Source organism: Amblyomma americanum, chromosome 4, assembly GCF_052857255.1.
Source record: "Amblyomma americanum isolate KBUSLIRL-KWMA chromosome 4, ASM5285725v1, whole genome shotgun sequence".
Taxonomy (NCBI): Eukaryota; Metazoa; Arthropoda; class Arachnida; order Ixodida; family Ixodidae; genus Amblyomma; species Amblyomma americanum.
This window is the reverse complement of record NC_135500.1, coordinates 111,722,538-111,740,993: the sequence shown is the minus strand read 5'-3', so window position 1 is coordinate 111,740,993 and position 18,456 is coordinate 111,722,538. Positions and strand designations below refer to the sequence as shown.

Here is an 18,456-nt window from a genome sequence, read left to right as displayed (position 1 = left end):
AGAGGTGTGTAGAAATAGGGTTAAGTGCCTGTTGGTGTGTTGTTTGTACCTCTCCCGTTGAGCCTGTGGTGACCCACGAGGTGAGATCGCCTGCATAGAAGAGGAAATGAAGGTCGGGAATACCGGCTACAATCCGGACGTGGCACCTTGGATAGGGTAAAGAAAACGGGTGAGAGGTCGGCGCCTTGCGGAGTGCCACGATGGAGTGGCATGGAGTGAGACATTATGTCGAGATAGCGGAAGCAGGCGGAGTGGTGAGAGGGGAAAGCTCTTATGTTTCCTCTACTATCTGTCTGGATGTGGTCATGTAATATGTAGTCCAAAGGCTTGCGTATGTCAACTGTGACTAACGCTTTGACTTACGCAGCGTCTGGAGCATTACTCTTAAAGGAGAAGGAAAAGGTCTTGGATGGATAGTGCTTGGTGAAAGTCAATGAGGGTGGGGTGAGGTAGTCGATGGTCTGAAAATGGAAAGTGAGGCGGGCAAGAACCATGTGCTCCATGAGCTTGTCTGCGCAAGAGGTGAGGGAAATAGAACGGAGGTTATTACTGGTGGTGGGTTTTGGTTTTGGTATGAATGAGACCAGGGACATCGTTCAATCCACTGGCAGGGTACCGGAGATCCAGAGTTCGTTGATTACCGTAAGAAGAAATGTGTGAGCTCAGGGGAAAGGCAGCGTGCGTGCTACAACATCCCAGTGCTGTGTTAAATCATCTGTGCGTGAAGGGGTTGTCTAGACCGGGAAGGGCTGGGCCATGATATTGTAAGTTTGAAGAGAATTATGAGGGTAGGCACCATATATGTTGGAGGTTAGTGAAAACCTGCCATGGAGCATAGGAGGCGAAAAGGCGTTCGAGAGTGGGTGTGAATGAGATTGACGTCCGAGAAGGGAGCGGGGAAGGTACCCGGATGATTTTTCATGTAAAGTTCCATCTAAGTGGACGCATGCTCATATCCAGTGTTCGGTGTCGAGTGTCTTGCAGTGGGAGATAATGTCCTTTCGGAGTGCTTGTATTTTTTCGCGGAGCTGTGTGTTGTGTGGTTGTGAAGGTAATGTGCGTCGGAGACGTTTTCTCCGTTTACACAGTTTTAGAAGGTGAGAATAAGGGTTGTCACGGGGAGTACGATTGGAAATTTCACGTGTGGCTCATGCCTGGCAGTAGGAGAGTCGAAAGTGATACAAGAGGAAAGATTGAAAGAAAGGGTGCGCGTCGCAATCTCGTCATTGGAAGGAGACGAGGACGGTTTAGCAACAGATAACCCCGTCGACAAGGAGGCCTCGCCATATGTGCGAGAGCCCCCAGATCCCAGCCCCTTAAGGCCATAAAGCCACCCACCCCCTGCATGAATGGCCCGAGAAGGACGCTTAAATCTACAGACTGCCACTTTTTCAGCTGAAAAACGAAAGGACGTAACTAACCCGGAAAACAATACAAATACTTTTGACATATCTGGGGAAGTGGTTTGTGTCTGACCGAATAATCATGGCCGGAAAAAAATGGGGGATCACTTCAGCTCCGTCGTAAGAGTATGGCGTGAGAGCCTTAATAGGTTTATTAATGCCCACATATGAGGACTTGGTCATTTCCGACTTTATATTCATGGCTACCTGGTAGTCATCGTACGAATCCTGGCACACTGGTGCAGCAGTTAAGCGATAAACCACCATTTTGTGATTGCAGGTGCAGCCACTGTTGAGGTTTATGTGACCAAGATTGCTGTTCCCGAGTCACCATTCTTAATTTCGAAAGTATCGATGGCACCGCAAGGTCACGTGACCTACACGGCTCACTTGGTTGCTTCTCCATGTATTTTTCCCTCACAACGCCGATGACAACGACGACGCAACCGGATTTTATGTACAACGGGTAGCTTTAACAATATCGAATTAAGAGTCACTGTGTGAATGAGGGCACGTGTTCCTTGACCTTGCATCTGAGCACATTTAACTAGCGCCTAAAATTTTCCTTCATGTTCTGAAATGAAAGTACTTAGCTCTTTTTCAATCCCCCATTGACGCAGACATGTCAATCCTCCTTTAAGTGCTATGAATACATCAAAACTGAAAAAGAACATTTTATTGTGGGCAGAGCTTGACTGATGAATTTCCGATAAATCTGTCTTAACCAGGCACTTGATTGAGAGAGATCAAGGAGGTGCGGCCAGTTTCGCTGTAAACTGTGAGGAAAGATTCTGCGCAGATTTGAGATAGAAAATGCGCGTCTGAATGTAGCACCTAATGCACTGGGTGACAAAATTAAATTCTTGTGGCCTCATTTTTCGATGCGCATGTTTGATAACAATGCTAATATTGAAACCCATACAATCAAAAATTAAGTTTAGCCGAGCGAAAAAATTATAAAGTTGGTGGACTATGCAGGCTCAACAGAGTTGATAAAAAGAGCGCTTAGAGCCTTGAGAAATCACGCATTGTTTAAATCGCTAAAGGCAATGTTTCCGGCTCAAAGTGCATTTTAAATAGATGCACCCAAATACTGAAATAAGGTCTGACCTTGCTGCCTGCGATTTGTTTTTTTTTAAATTTCATTTACTTTGCAATTATGCCACATGTTCCAGCTGAGGCGGGTTAGGCCAGTGACTCTAGATTTGGCGATGACAGTGAAAAGAATTAATTATATGCATAGAAGTCGTTTGTCGGGAGGTGACACTTAGTTGGCCACCCACCTCACAATACAAGGTAGGGTCCCTATTCCGGGACCGCAGTTGACTCTACCGCAGCTCGGGTACGTCGAACTATGGACTGTTGGGCCGGATGGTCTGGGCAGCCGAGCAGGGCCGTCTCACAGTAGTCTGGGGTTGCGGTGGAGGGTGAGGGAAGAATTGCTCTGGCATGCCCACACCATATGGTAGGTGTCAGCCACCTTCGTACAGTATGACCAGAGGCCAGAAAAGGAGGGATTGAAGTTTTTCAGTACTACCGGGCGCTGCAGTGTATTAGTGAAGACTCTTAGCAGAAGACGCTCACCTGCTTTCCCCCGCCCCTTTAAAGGGGTCGGCTAATAGCGGTGAGAGTTCTGGTAGTGATTGACGATGTCTAAATTTTAGAAGGGGTCCGTTCTACAGATCCGATTCGGTAAGGGCGTCGCCAAAGGGTCGGGAATTAAGTGCGTGGGTGACTGCGTCTGCAGCGTCGTTTCCTGGTAGGCCTTGGTGGACCGGAGTCAGGACCACGTACACTAAACTAGGCGAGTTGGAACATTTGCATTTTTCGAAACGTAGCGCTCGTGTCGTTCGAGTGCTTGTCCCGTGTCGTTGCCATCTTCTGGGTCCAGTCTAAGCAGCGAAACGTAGAATCTCGGTCCCTGCCGCATACAAAGCACGTGGCAGCTAGCGTTGGAAAAACATATAGACCCGTCTGCACACTACAAGCACACCTCTAATAAAAATTCACTCACAAATAAGCGCATAGCTTTGGTGCATCGGGCAAGTAGGCACGCCTTGGCGTCTGCAGCGTTGACGCGTTCCACTCACTGCAGAGGCAGATCGCAAACCCTGCCACGGTGTAAGATGACAAATTAATAGTTGACCGCGAGAGGTTGGTCCCCAAATGGACGATGCGGCCTATTCTACCGCCATCTACCGGGAAATCGAAAAGTGAATGATCAGAGGTCAAGGTGAAATGTCAAGTGGTGCGACACAATGGTGGACCACATATAGTAAGGCCTATAGCCACACTTTACCACTGGCTGACTTGAAAGTTAACCGGAAACGCAAGGCTAAATCGGCTTTACGTAGCATAGTGAAGCATTCGCTTCAAAAGTGTCCGACACAAAGGAAACTTGACCTACCGTGGTGGATTATTGTAGGAAAAGCTACACTTGGCTACCAGTCGTGCATTTCTCTGTGGTCCGGAGAGGATTGTTGTGCGCTTGCGCCTTTACTATGGCATTGCAACCGGAGAGGAGCAGCAGGTGCGGCGTGCGCTTCGCCGTCGCCGCGCCCGCTCCACCGTCGGAGCCGTTTGTGACGTCACGCGGATGAGCAGTTGTCCGCATGCGCCGATACCTTGGTAACCAGAGAGACCCCACAGGTGCTCGCGCGCTTCGCCGCCTCATCGCCGCACACCGCTCTATCACCCGAACAGCGCGTCGCCTATGCGCAGCATATCAGATAAAAGGCGGAGATGCAATGGGCGGTTGTATCACAACCGCCGAGCTTAATGGCGCATAGCCGCCGAGATGGAGCCCAATGCCTCTCATTGCTAAACATACAGTGACAACAAGCTCAGCAAGAAAAACGTACCCCCCGCTACGCATACGCTGGCGTAGCAGAGCTAAGCTACTGCCCATTTAACGCGACAGCGTTAAAGAGCTCGGGTCGCAGAAAAGCCGGTGTCGTCGGCGTCGGCGTCTTTGGCCGTGAGCCAAAAATGACGCATCTCGGCGGACACCTGAACCGCGCCATAATGAAAGGGATCTTAACGCGACAGCGTTAAGGATTGATTGATTGATTGATTGATTGATTGATTGATGGATTGACTGACTGACGGATTGATTGATGGAATGGTGATTGATGGATTGTTTGATATATTCATGGATTGATTGATTGATCGACTGATCGAGAGAATGATCGATTGATCGACCGATTGAATGATGAATTTGATTGATCAATTGATCGATTGAATGATGAATTTGATTGATTGATCGATCGATAGATCTATTGATTGATTGATTGATTGATTGATTGATTGGTCGATCCACCCATCGATCTATTTTCCTTACCCTACGGCGCGATCCGGGTGTCCAGCGAGAAATATGAGACGAGTCATTTCGTTTCCTTAAAAGCAACTGTTAATTTCATTTTCATTCGGTTACAGCCCGGTTAGGGTGTCCGCCATGATATGTGAGACAGGCGTCCGTTCCATAAATTGTCCAACGGGCCATACGTTGCGCCTCACGGGCGATGGCGTTCCATGTACTCCTTGGCAACGCTGCGACGCGCTGTCGCGTCTCACTCTTAAAGACGAAGCTTGAGCGTGCTCCAATTATTTTCGCAGCCCTCCACTAGGGCATCTCTTTCTTCCTTTCTCATTTCACTCCCTCCTCTATCTTTTCCCTTACATCGCCGTTCGGGTGTCCGCTTAGATATGTGAGACAGTTGCTGCGTCATTTCCTTTCCTCAAAACAAATTTTCATTTTTTCACGAAGCGAACGAAGGCTAATACTACAGGCACTTGCGAGCGCAAACAAGAACCCTGTGGGGAAGGCTGAGAATGTGGGCTCGAACGGCTTATAAAACACTTCAGCGGTGGCTTAGTGATTAGGACGCTGGGCTACTGATCCGGAGATTCTGGGATCGAACCTAGACATTGCAGCCGCATTTCGGTGGGGGATAAATGCAAAACGCACCCGTGTGCTGCGCAATGCCATTGGAAGTTAAAGTTCCCCGGTTGGTCGAAATTATTCCGAAGCCCTCCACTAGGCACATCGGTCTTCCTTTGTTCCCTCACTCCCTCTTTTATCCCTTCCCTTAAAGGGGCTGCGAAACACCCCTTGAACGGATGCCGGTTACACTTCAGATGGGTTCTTTATGTCACACAGATGCTGCCTCAAAAAGAGTTACGAGAATCGGTGCATAGGAACGGGAGTTATTCAATGAAGAAATTTTAGAGTACAAGCAAACAAAATGCTGCCCTCAACTCGATATTCGCGCAGCTTCCCATTCCCATTTCACTCTCCCAATGACTAAACACTGTGCGACCAATCAAAAGAGACTATCTGAACACGTGACGGAAGTTTGCACTCTATGGTTGCCTGTTCTCTGTAACTTGTTCATGCCAATGCTGGCAGCGCCGCTCGCATGGTTACAACAACCACGTGACCGCCCAGCTGACCCAGCTATGCTTCATCGTCACGTTGACGGCGCAGAAGGGAACACTGATTGATCAGTGACGTTCTCTTACTTATGGATCCCATCTCGAGCGCGAGATACTGCGACGGTGGGACAGCCTGCGCAAGATATCAGACACATTTAGCATAGCGCGTACCGCTACTGCTTACTGCCAACCATCGCCCGTCGCTCCTAGCGCGCTGGTTGGTCACGGCGAGCAAGGAGCACACGCTGTTGACGGGATCTGGCGCCGCCGCCCGGTGATGCTCAACAAGCTGACGATGCGCACTCCCTGCTAAATGTGAAACGAACGCATACTTCCTTGGGACCGAATGGAACGCTTATAGAGTTCAATCGCTCGATTGGATCGATTTCGCAAAGCCGCTCACAGATACATAGAGAGTAGCCATAAGTGTTTAGTGCTAGGTCGTAGGATGTTTACAGAGAAGCGCAAAGTCCTTCGATGCAAAAAGCAGCCAGTGCCTCTGGTGGCGTGTTTTCGTTTTACTTGATTTACAGTGCTTTTATCTAGGGCAAACAAGCTGGTTTTGTTAATGTAATACAAAACACAAAAACTTGACAAAACGTATCTCTAGTTATTAACACATTTTGCAGTATATTTTCTCTTTGTCCAATCATCAAGCTCCCACTAAGTGATGTCATATCCGCTGCTAAAAACCGCCACTGTATAGTGACACCGTCAGCGTCACGAATTTGCTTTTGCGAGCTAATTAATATATTAAATACTGCAGTATACGCGGTACGACTGATGCTAATAGCATCACTATAACTCATTCTATGCAACAAGTAGGCAAGACAATGCACTGAAAATGTGTTTCCGGACCCCTTTAGGAAGCGGTTAAGATGTCAATCAAGTTGTGAAACAGATATTACGCCATTTCCTTTCCTCAAAAACCAGTTTTTAAAGATAAGCTTGATTCCAAAAGCATAAAAAAACTCCGCCAACTCTGCCTGAGTGTTCGACTTAAGCGCGTTTGCTACAGAAGCTTCCAGTCTTTACATCGGTGTGCTCAGCAAACGTATGGAGGACCAAATTTAAACTCCTGCGGACGTCTCCAGAAACATCACTTCTAACAAACAAGAAGCGTTATCTACCTCATGAGTTTTACACTACTATTGCGATTTACAGCTACCTCCACTCTATCCGGTATAATTCCTCCTTATATCAGTCAATTTTATAAACGTGCGTATCACAAAACGACGAATCGTTTCTCACCTTCCGGGACCCCCTGCGACAAACGGCTCGGCCGTAATGGCCGTGTGAAGGCCCTCGGAATGCACGGATTGGTGGCGGAAAGGTGCTCGTTGCGAGTCCGACTCATATTTTGCACTTCATGTCAATTATTAATTTTATTCTCTGAAACATGCCAATCATTTAACACCACTTCAAGCATTCTGCGTCAAACGGATGGCGCCCAAATTTTATGCCAATGGTGGTCTAGTGGGGGCCCCACGTCCATAGCCGCTGTACTGGTACTTGTATAACAGATCGAAAGTATAGTTATCAGTTGAGCTGCGACGCGCCCGCTATGGATATTTATGGTCACTAGGTTTCTGGTTTGGTCACTTCGGCCTTGATTGCAGACAGGCGCGTCCTTGACAAACGTAATTAGTAAGAGCTAACGCTCCTAAAAGTTGCAGCATTTCAAAGGAGTCGGTTTTGGCCATCTTGTGTTTGGTTCGGTTTGCTGCGTTTAGCGCCGAAAGCAGTTGGGGCTTTCAGGGCTCTAGATAATAGAGCCCTCAGAGTTCTTTACCGATCACCGACATCGCACAGTACAAAGGTCTCTAGCATTCGCCTCAATGGGAATGGAACAGCTGCAAACGGGATCGAACCCACGCTTTTCGGGTAAGCAGCCGAGAGCCATAACGACTGATCCTCTGCGAAGATATTGTGCATTGATAAATGGATGAAATTCAACTCACGGATAGTGTCTTTCATATCAATATTTGTTTTCCTCCTTGTGCTGCGCTGCTTACAAAACTATAAGAGTTTGGTTTGGCATTAAATGGTGATAGCCATTTATAGTACACCCTGTTTTCATCTAAAATCGCCTGACATTTTTTGTGTATTTTACTTCTCTCCCTATCCTCTCTTCCTGTCGCCTCACCTCCTTCAATTCATTTCCCCATTCTGCCTGGTGGTGGTAGTGGTTTTTGTTAAAATAATAGTAAAAAGGAAGGAAAAGATTTTTGCTAGTCCCGGCATCTGCCATCGATACTGAAGCAGCAACTGAGCTGGGGCAGTGGAAATAAAGGATAGCCGCCTACTAGCCTTTATTTCCTCTTCCCCAGCTCAGGTGCTTCAGTATCGATGGCAGATGCCGGGGCTAGCAAATATCTTTCCTTCGTATTTACTACTTCAAAATTAAACCACTTCCTACTACTAATACGCCTGCCGTCTCTCGTAGAAATGTGAAAAAGCTTAAGCGAATAAGTTTATACTTATGAAGTGCCATTACAAAATTTTTGTCACCACCGCCGCAATTTTTATTACGAAGCATCTGATGACTGTGCGAAAATAAATTGGTGCTCTTCTCGTTTCAACTTGATAGTACGTAGAGAGTACGATGAAGCTTAAATATGGAAGTATTAATAAGAAGGCCTAATTACTTACCTCCAGTTCTGTTCGGGGGCCTTTTGGAATAGTTTTCATCCGTGGAGTTCTTATTAGGACCCAAGATTTGTTATTAACAGAGAAGGTTACATTTTCTTTATGAAATCCTCCATTACTATGGACAAGTAGTTTCTCTTTTACAGAAAGCTTAAACGGGCAGTAGATCTTGCTAGTGAAGTTCCAGAAATAACCAATCATTTTCACTTCGCTGCCGAAACGTTGGTAGTCTTTCACTGGGTACTTGCATTTAAGTTCTTCTATTCTCGCTTCAACAGGGTACCTGGAAAAACGACAGGCCTGTGCTTAAATTTGCGCGGCCATAGCCAACCTCGACCACATCATGTGGAGCGGTGCTTTTCAGCCCCCACTAAAATCCCTGAATAATAATTGAAAGGAACATATATTAGGTGGCGGCAACCTAAAAAGATTTAAAAACAATAAGCTCCTGCCTGCACCACGGATGTATAATAGGCTTAATCCAATTTGAAGGCATATGTAAAGGCCCGAGGGCAATGGTAATTTAACCACCAGATGGGGAAAATAGAACAAAAATTCGGGGGGAGGGGCTGAAAACTACATAGCGACCCACACCCTTGGTAGCGGGCCCGGGGAGAGTGCCCTGATCTGCCCTTGAACGGGAAAGGGGTTATGGGCATAGGGATGGGAACTCCATGGGACAGCGAGTTTTAGGCTGCCCTAAACAACCCAGAGCCTACTTTCCACAACCAGATCCTAGATTGGACTCAGAGGGTAGCGCAGGCTTACCCAGCCTAGAATCTCTCCCCCTCCGCTGCCCTCCCTTCTCTTTTGGGATAAATAAATGTGCCAATGAATGAAATCGCGATTCATAATTCTTTTTCTAGACTCCAGAGCTTGCTCATCTGAGAGTAACTTGACCACAAATTATAAATCAGCAACGGAGCAAGACTGGCATCGCTTCTGGGGCGTCGCTTCGGAAGATCCATGTGATGCGCCGTTCACAGCGGCGGAACTGAACAATGCGCTGCAGAGCTGCCTTTCCTTGCTGCCTTTCCTTCCTTGCTGGCGCCTTTCCTTTCGCCCCGCGGCGACCAAGGCCTGCCTGCAGATGAAGAGGATCACCGCCGCCGTGCACAAGCTCACCGCTCGAGGCCAGGGCATCTCCCAGCAAGCCGCGCTGCGGCTATGCAATGCCGCAGCTTTGGGGGTGGAGCTCTATGCGCTGCCGCTCATCACGGTGCGCAAGCCGTGCTGGAAGAAACTCGAGCTCCAGCACCGCAAATCCCAGCGCGTGTGCCTAGGCGTGCCCAAAAACTCGCAGTGCGCCGCAACATTGGCCTAGGCAGGAGCGTGGCCGCTTGAGCTCCGAGCAGCGCGCAGGGCACTGAATCACATTAACCGGCTTCACCGCGCACCGGACGGCGGCTCGCTGCTGCAGCGTATGCGCTCGCACCCGCGCTCACGAATGGGCGCGGCGCTGCTCGAGTATGAGCAATTGCCACAAGGCCCACCCGCCAACGGCTCCTGCGCACCCTGGCCTGCTGCGTCGGAGGTACAGCGAGAGATCGTCGGCATTGCGGGAAAGCTGAGCACACCCCTCTGTGCTGTGCAGCAGCTGGCCAGAGCCGTCATACACGAGGAGCTCCAGGACCATATCCTCGTGTACACCGACGGCTCAGTGGCCCGCGAAAGCTGCTCCATTGCTGCGGCGGCTACCATCCCCGCCCTGCGACTGCACAGCCACCAACACGCAACCTTCCTGGGCTCCTCCACCGCGGCGGAGTTGATGGGGATCCTGCTCGGGCTGGACCTGCTGCTCACCCTCGGCCCTCTGCCGCCCAGGAGTGCTCTGCTGTGCGACTGCCGCGCCGCCTTCAACCGCCAGTAATCTAACAGCCGCGGTACACCACTAGTGCGGGAAATTCGCTCGCGCATCAAGCGCCTCGCTCAAAGAGGATGTGCCGTGCGTGCACAGTGGGTGCGCGGTCACTGCGGCATCGCCGGCAACGAAGGAGCTGACGACCTCGCGACCACTGCACACCAAATACGTGCCAGCGATCTGCCCCTTGCGCTGGAGGACGTGCGTGCGGCCATCCACGACCATCTCTGAAAGCAGCACCCCGACCCACGCATCGCAGGAGATGAGCGCATGGACAGTATCACCGGCTGTCGCGCACTTACACGGTCACAACGTGCAATGATCCTCCTCGGGCGCATTGGTTGCGTGTGGCCCGGGGAATGACGGGTGCGTCACGGAATCGCGACGAGTGATGTGTGTGACGGATGCAGTGCAGTGGAAACACTAGAACACCTGCTCCGTCACTGTGCCGAGTTCGCCCATGCTCGTCGCGATATGCTCGCAGCCTATAGGGCGCACGGCATACTACCAGACTGCATCAAGACCCTATTGTGGCCGCAGGGCATTGCGCGCACTCGTGAGCGAATTTCGGTGAGCCTCTGTGCATTCCTCGAACACACGGGCTTGACGTCCCGTCTGTTATCCGTCAGGCAGTTACACGCAGTGACCGAGCGCTCCGCGAGTTCTACCTTGAACGATTAATAACTGGACGCCCCACTCCAGTTGTACCCAACACAGTGCTGTGCGCGTGTGTTATTTAATTCCTCTAAAATGAACTAATCACGCGCATTACCTGGACACCTTTCTTATTGTGTAAATAGTTTGCACATATTACTTCTCCCCCTATCCTCTCTTCCGGTCCCCTCGCATCAATAATTTCATTTCTCTATTCTACCTGCTATCCTTTATTTCCGCTGCCCCAGCTCAGATGCTTCAGTATCGATGGTAGATGCCGGGGCGAGCAATAACCTTTTCCTACCTTTTTACTATTATTTTAATTAAAAAACCACTACCACCACCACCAACAGAGCAATAACATGACCGCACTATCAGACCATGGCACGGAGATTGTTTTCGTAAGCAATGAAATCAGGCAACAGAATGAAAAGCTGTTCTTTGTCAACCTAATTGAAATGCAAGACGTAATCCTAGATAGGAAACAAAGGTTACTGAGGCCGCCGTTTCTGCAACAGTTTTAAAGTTATTAGGAAATTTTGCGCTGCTGCAGTTGATTCGAATATTAATTACAAGCGGAGAATTGAAAAATATTTTTTAGGGAAAGGGAATGGCGCAGTATGCGTCTCAAATATCGGCGACACCTGAGGCGACCTGCAAGAGAAGGGATAAAGGAGGGAGTGTAAGAGGGAAGGAAGAGGTGCCCTAGTGGAGTGCTTCGAAATATTATCGACCACCTGGGGATCTTTAACCCATTAGGCGCCTCTGCTAGATTTGGCGCAGCAAAAACAAAACACGATTTCACTTTGTATAGAGGGTAACGTTGTACAGGAAAAATAAGTTTTATTTCTCTGGCGTCCGTAGTTCACCAAATACAGAGTGTTCCAATTTGGGAACAATGACCTGAAGCGTATGTATGCTGGGGTTGCTTTATTCCTCCCCGCTGGGAAGAAGCAAGACGTGGTACTCCATGTGCGCCTTACTTACTTTCGTGGTAGGCAGCCGAACAGTGGATGTGGAGGGGGACGCTACACATCTGGAACTTCATTCGTGTTTTAAATCGAAAGCTTTACAGGCCGCTAACTTGCAATTTCGCCGTGGCGGTACTGCGAGGAGGCACATGATGTCACAACGCGCGCCTCACCGTGGACATTTCGCTCTCTTTCTCTCTCGCTCCCTAGTCACTACTGCGCATGCGCCACTAGTAGCACCGAGCAAGAGGTGTTCCGGCGCTGCGCAGCGCCGTGAATTTCCTCAAAATGCAATTTTTAATTTTCAGTTTTCTCTTTCTTCTTTCTTTGACCCGCCACGGTGGCTCAGTGGTTAGAGCGCTCGGCTACTGATCCGGAGTTCCCGGGTTCGAACCCTACCGCGGCGGCTGCGCTTTTATGGAGGCAATACGCTAAGGTGCCCGTGTGCTGCGCGATGTCATTGATAATAATAATAATCGGTTTTGGGGGAAAGGAAATGGCGCAATATCTGTCTCATATATCGTTGAGCACCTGAACCACGCCGTAAGGAAAAGGATAAAGGAGGGAGTGAAAGAAGAAAGGAAGAAAGAGGTGCCGTAGTGGAGGGCTCCAGAATAATTTCGACCACCTGGTGGTGGTGGTGGAAGTTTTATTACATACAGGGGATTTTAGGACGCGAAAGTCCTTCGGCCACAGCACGGCCCCACTGCACTCAAACGTTCATGTCCCGGAGGCTCATAACGCTGGCAGCGCGGCCTGTGGCGATGACCTGCTTGGCCGGGTCCTCGGAGCGCAGTAGGGTCTCCCAAGCCTCCCAAGTGGTAAGGTGCTCCAGGCCCCGCGGGGGAGGATCCGCCGGGGAGAGTAAAAGGATATGATCGAGAGTAGCTTTGGGGTGGTGGCAGAGGGTAAAGGAGGGGTTTGTGTGGACCTGGTGATAGCGTGAGTTTATATAAGGGGAGGGTAAGATGCGTGTTTGGAGCCGCCTCCAAAGTGTTTGATGATAATTGTCGAGGGAGGGATGGAATGGGGGGTACAGCCGATGCTCGGCTTTGCAGGCTGGCGTCAGTTCACTGAAAGAATGCATGCGCTCCTGTGAGAACCCCAGATCAGAGGCCGCCGGTGCCTGGTTGAGAGAACCTCGGGCTAAAGCGTTGGCAGCCTCGTTTCCGTGATTCCCGGAGTGGGCAGGCACCCATATAAGCTCCATGTGGCGGGGCGGGTGTGCGGCGAGGGAGTTCAATATGCGAAATGCAGGGACGTGAACTCTCCCGCGGGCGAAATTTAGTATGGCAGTTTTAGAGTCCGATAGTATATACCGGCACTCCGTGCGCGTGATCGCAAGGGCAATAGCGGCCTCTTCAGCCTCCTCCGAACTGGCAGTGGGAGATATGTGAAGGGTAGCAATTGGTTGTAGGGAGGGGTTCGTGATGGCTACAACCGCGTCCTCGCCCGTGCATGCGGCATCCACCCAACCGGCATCCGGTTCCATGCCATAGTGTTTGTGGAGCGCCCGTGCGCGAGCTCTGCGGCGGGGTTCGTGGTAGGTGGGCTGCCTATTTTTAGCGAGAGGTTCAATAAGTAGTTCGCGGTGAATGTGGTGGGGGACCGGGAGCTGTGTGGGATCCGTGGCTGGTATCCTGATGCCGAGGGTGTATAGGATGTGTCTGCCGGTGGTGGTTCTCGCGAGACGTATGTATTGTGTCGGTCGGTGGGCCTCGATAAGCTCATTTATCGTGTTGTGTAGGCCTAGTTGGAGGAGGTTTTGGGTTGAGGTATTTAGGGGTAGGTGTAGTGCTGTGTTAAATGCTGTTCGGATCATGGCAACCAGGGAGGAGTTTTCTGTGGCCTGGAGTTTCTGGTAGGGGAGCGTGAAGAGAAAGCGGCTGAGGACGAAGGCCTGAATGAGACGACATAGGTCATGCTCCTTCATGCCCCGGTGGTGTCGAGAAACTCTGCGGATTAGGTGGGATATCGACACCGCCGTCTACTGAGTTTCTGGATGGTGAGAGTATTTTTCCCGTTGTTCTGGATGTGGAGGCCCAGTACCCGGAGAGTGTGTACCTCCGGGATGTACCGGTTTTCCAGTTTCACGGTTATGGCGGCTGTGGGGCAGTTTCGGGTTGTGGGGCGGAGTATGAGGAGCTCCGACTTCTCTGGAGAGCATGGGAGTCCAATACTCCGCGCATGTGTTTGGGTGAGGGTAGCTGCCGACTGCAGAGTATTCTCTATGTCTCCATCACTGCCATGGGTGGTCCATAGAGTGATATCATCAGCATAGAGTGTATGCCGAAGGTGAGGGACAGTTTGTAGTTTGCGAACAAGGGGGATGAGTGTGGCATTAAAGAGGAAAGGGGAGAGTACGATGCCTGGGGGGTACCAACCCCACTAAGGCTGTATGAATGGGATGTGTGGGACCGAAGTGAATTTCGGTCATGCGGTTAGTAAGGAATGCTTGAATATAGGTGTACATACGTTCACCTATGTTCAAAGGGGAGAACGCCGCCACGATCGCTTTATGGTCTAGGCGATCAAAGGCTTTGGCGTTGGAGAGATCCAAGGCGAGGACAGCTTTTGTGTGGCCCGGTATGAGGTCAAAAATATCTTGTGTGAGCTGGAGCATGGTGTCCTGGGTCAACAGGTCTGGACGGAAGCCCACCATGCTGTGCGGGTAGAGGTCTTGCTCCGTCATGTGTTGGGTGAGTCGGGCGAGTGCGACATGCTCCAAAAGCTTGCACAGGCATGATGTTAGTGAGATGGGATGAAGATTTGCAGCTGTAAGGGGTTTGTGGGGCTTTGGTATGAATAAGATTTTGGCGTGAAGCCAGGTTTGCGGAAGGGTGCCCTCCTGCCAGCATGTGTTCAAGTACCCCGTGAGCTGGGCAATCGACTGATCGTCCAAATTGCGAGCATGCTATATGAGATATGGTCAACTCCTGGAGTGGAGTTAGAGCGGATAGTCAGCAGGGCCGCTCTGACTTCTGCTTCCGTAATCTCCGTGTCGAGATTGGCATTCGGGGTGCCGGCATAGGGCGGCAAGGGGATTGAGGTACCGGGGTTGTACGTGTGTTCCTAAGTATGTCGATGAGTGCGTCGGGAGAAAGGCCGGTCCTGTCTATAAGGCGTGTGACATGGTGTTGTGTGGCTGTTTTGGATTGCGTGGGGTCAATTAAATGACGGAGGAGTTGCCAACTGCGTTTGGAGGACAGATTGACAGCCATACTGTCGCAAATCTGTCCCCAGTTGGATCGACAGAGCTCCTCAGAGTGCTCAGTAATTTGTGTTTGCAGTGCGGCTAGCCGCTTTTTAAGGGTCCGATTGAGCTTTTTCCTTTCCAGCGCTCTAGGGTGCTATGGCGGGCCTCCCATAGGTGGGCCAGGCGAGTGTCGAGGGTGGGCGTATCTGGTGTGGTGTCAGGCGTTCGATTATGTGCGGTGACATCGTTCATGAGTGATGCCACCCAATGGTAGATGTCTGCAATGGGGCGTCAGGAAGGGCCGCCCGTGCGGCGCGGACCGCATCCCAGTTGGTGAGTTTGTGTGTTAGGTGAAGGGTCGTTCTTTGTTTGTACGGTACTGTAACGGAGAGGATGTAATGATCGCTCCCTAATGTGTGATGTGTTCCACGTAATGGCCGCAAGGTTGCGGCTCAGTGTCAAGTCCGGGCTGGTGTCCACGCTGACACTGTTGCCAATTCTCGTGGGAGTGTTAAAGTTGTTGCGTATCGTGAGGCGGAGCTGCTGTACCAAGGACCAGAGTCGCCTGCCTCGTGCCGTGGTCGGGCGGTAGCCCCAGTCAGTAGGCTGACTGTTGAAGTTCCCTCCGATAATCAATTGATGCTTGCCTGCAATACGATGGAGATAGCGCAGTAGTGTTTCCAATGAAGCCATCGGATGAGACGGTGTGTGATATATATTTGCAATAAAAATAGATGGTGTAGAGTATGAATCAGGTATGATTTCTGTGATAACGCAGGGCGTCTTTATGCAGCCCGCGCATAAAACGCAGGCTGCGTTTTTATGGAGGAAAAACGCTAAGGCACCCGTGTGTTGTTGTATATCAGTGCACGTTAAAGATCTCCAGGTGGTCGAAATTATTCCGGAGCCCTCCACTACGGCACCTCTTTTTTCCTTTCTTCTAACCCAGATCTAAACCCAGATCTAACACCAAGCCAAGGATTTCGCAGTCGCAGCTTCCATAGCCCCACCGGACGGAGCGGTACACGGAGTCATCTCTAATGCGTACTGGAATGATACCCCGGCAGCTGTCCTCCTATACCTCATCACCAGCAACCCGGAAGCCCCCATCGTGGACGCCCGTCGAATGGGGGCCACGCGATGCATTCTAAACACCTTCCCTGCTGGACCTGTCTCACGTGCCACTCGTTATGGAGGAGCCCTCCACAGTTGTACACCCCACCGAGGGCATATAGACGCCTGCATGAACTGCCGCGTCCCATGCCACCGGCCGGGTGTGTGTGTCCACCCAAGATCTCATAAATGCCCCGGCCGCGGGAAATCCCATTCCAAAGTTGTGCCCTCATGCACTCCCAGCTGCATTCTCTGTGAGGCCCACATATGACCAGAAATGGGAACTGCAAGGCACAGGACCGTGAAGTAGGGTCCCCCAGAAACGCTCTCTTCGTCTATGCCTCGGCTGTCCCGCTGTGATCAACAAAGCACAGCCAACGGACGCAGCTCGACGGCTTCCCATCACACTTCCACAAACCGACAGAACAGCAGGAAAAACTCGCGTCTCACTCGGACAGACCGCGTTTCCGGCAACGCCAACCGTCATCCCCCGCCACCCCAGCCCTCCCGAGAAGATCCAAGGAACCAGTAACTCCTGACCTTGCGCGACGAGGTAAGCCGTCTCTCCTCCCTTCTACGCACCTCCACCGCTTCTCTGCTTGCTCAATCCGCACCCCCTCTCAATAACCTGACCTCCTCATCCCCAGACATTTCGAGCACTCCTCCTGCAAAGAGGCAGTGCACCTCAGACGCCACACACACCACCTCCCGTACCCGCAGAAATAGACTCTAAATTAGCTGCACTTGATACGAAATTTCCCCACGAACTAAAAGAACTAGACGTCAGCTTTGAGGCCAGATTCAATCACCTTGCCGCCACCTTAACCTAAAAACTTCAGCAGCCGATGTACGATGGAGCTCATGGAACATATCCTTACCCATCGCTTCACCCAACTTCAGACCACCTCCACTTCTCCCACCCTACCCCCTCAAACACGAACCCCTTTCCTGAAAAACGCATACCAATTGACACCCGTCTCAATCCCGTCTTCAACCCCTGCACTATCCAATATGGCGGCGTGGAACACTAAATCTCTCGACATTATAACTTGGAAGTACGGTGGCTTCCGGGCCATGCCTTCACCTCTGCAACTTTTTCCATCCTCACACCCATTCCCCACATAATTCTTCTCCAGGAGACTGCACACCAGGCAACTCTCCCCATCTCCACACTCGACACCACTAGCACACCCATGGCGTCCACACTCATCCACCGCAGCCTCACCTATAAAACTCATCACATAACGTCTGAGACGCCCTTCGTGATGACTGAACTTATACATCACACACATACGCTTGCTTCAATCTTTATAGCAAATATATACCACCCCCTCGTCCCAGCCGATGGCCTCGTTAGAATCCCTTCTGCGAGAGCCACCTAGCAGAGAAACATCCTCTGCTAATCGCTGGGGACTTCAACAGTCATCATAATGAGTGAGGATACACAACCACGACACATCGAGGTCGCAGGCTGTGGCTGCTCCTGCAGAACCTAAATCTCGCTGTTCACAACACGTTTCATGCCTACGCGGATCGGCAACAGTGTCAGCATAGATACGAGTCTGGACCTGACGCTGAGCCGCTATATCCGCGGTACTACCTGGAACAGAACACAACATACATTGGGAAGTGATCATAACATTACGCAAATCACTGTTCCGTACAAGACGCCCCGCCACGATTGCACAACACAAACTGGTTAACTGGGATGCACTTCGCGCTACGCGCACCGCCCACCAAGACACTCCCATTACAGACATCGACGTCTGGGTGCAATCACCCAAGCATGACGTTCACCACAACACACAACACATTGAAACGACCACCGAAACCTCTATCCTGGACACATGTCTAGCCCACCTCAGGGAGGCTTATCACAGCCTCCTGGAATGCTGGGAAGGCAATAAATATAACAAGATACTTACAAAGAGCGGCTGGCTGTGCTGCAGACACAAATCCTACAACACTCAGAGAAGCTCTGCCGACATAACTAGGCACAGATATGTGACGTCATCACCGAAAATCTGTCCAGCAAACGAGCATGTCAACATCTCCGACACCTCATTGACTTCACAAACACTAAATCATCAACACAACACCACGTGGCACGCCTCACACACCAACACATTGACGATCCCGAGGCCCTAATAAACACACTTCAGAACACATACGCCT

At 50.6% G+C, this 18,456-nt stretch overlaps 1 protein-coding gene across 1 annotated transcript in view; it reads right to left on the bottom strand.

The window, feature by feature from the left end:
• LOC144129757 (uncharacterized) overlaps nucleotides 1-17,476 on the bottom strand; it is a 28,680-nt gene extending 11,204 nt beyond the window's left edge. Inside the window, exons 1-2 of the mRNA XM_077663836.1 lie at nucleotides 17,430-17,476; nucleotides 8,631-8,769 (exon numbers count right to left, since the gene is read on the bottom strand). Coding sequence (XP_077519962.1) covers nucleotides 8,631-8,769; nucleotides 17,430-17,476 — 186 coding nt within the window. The remainder of the gene's footprint in view (nucleotides 1-8,630; nucleotides 8,770-17,429) is intronic.
• Between the last annotated feature and the right edge of the window lie 980 nt (nucleotides 17,477-18,456).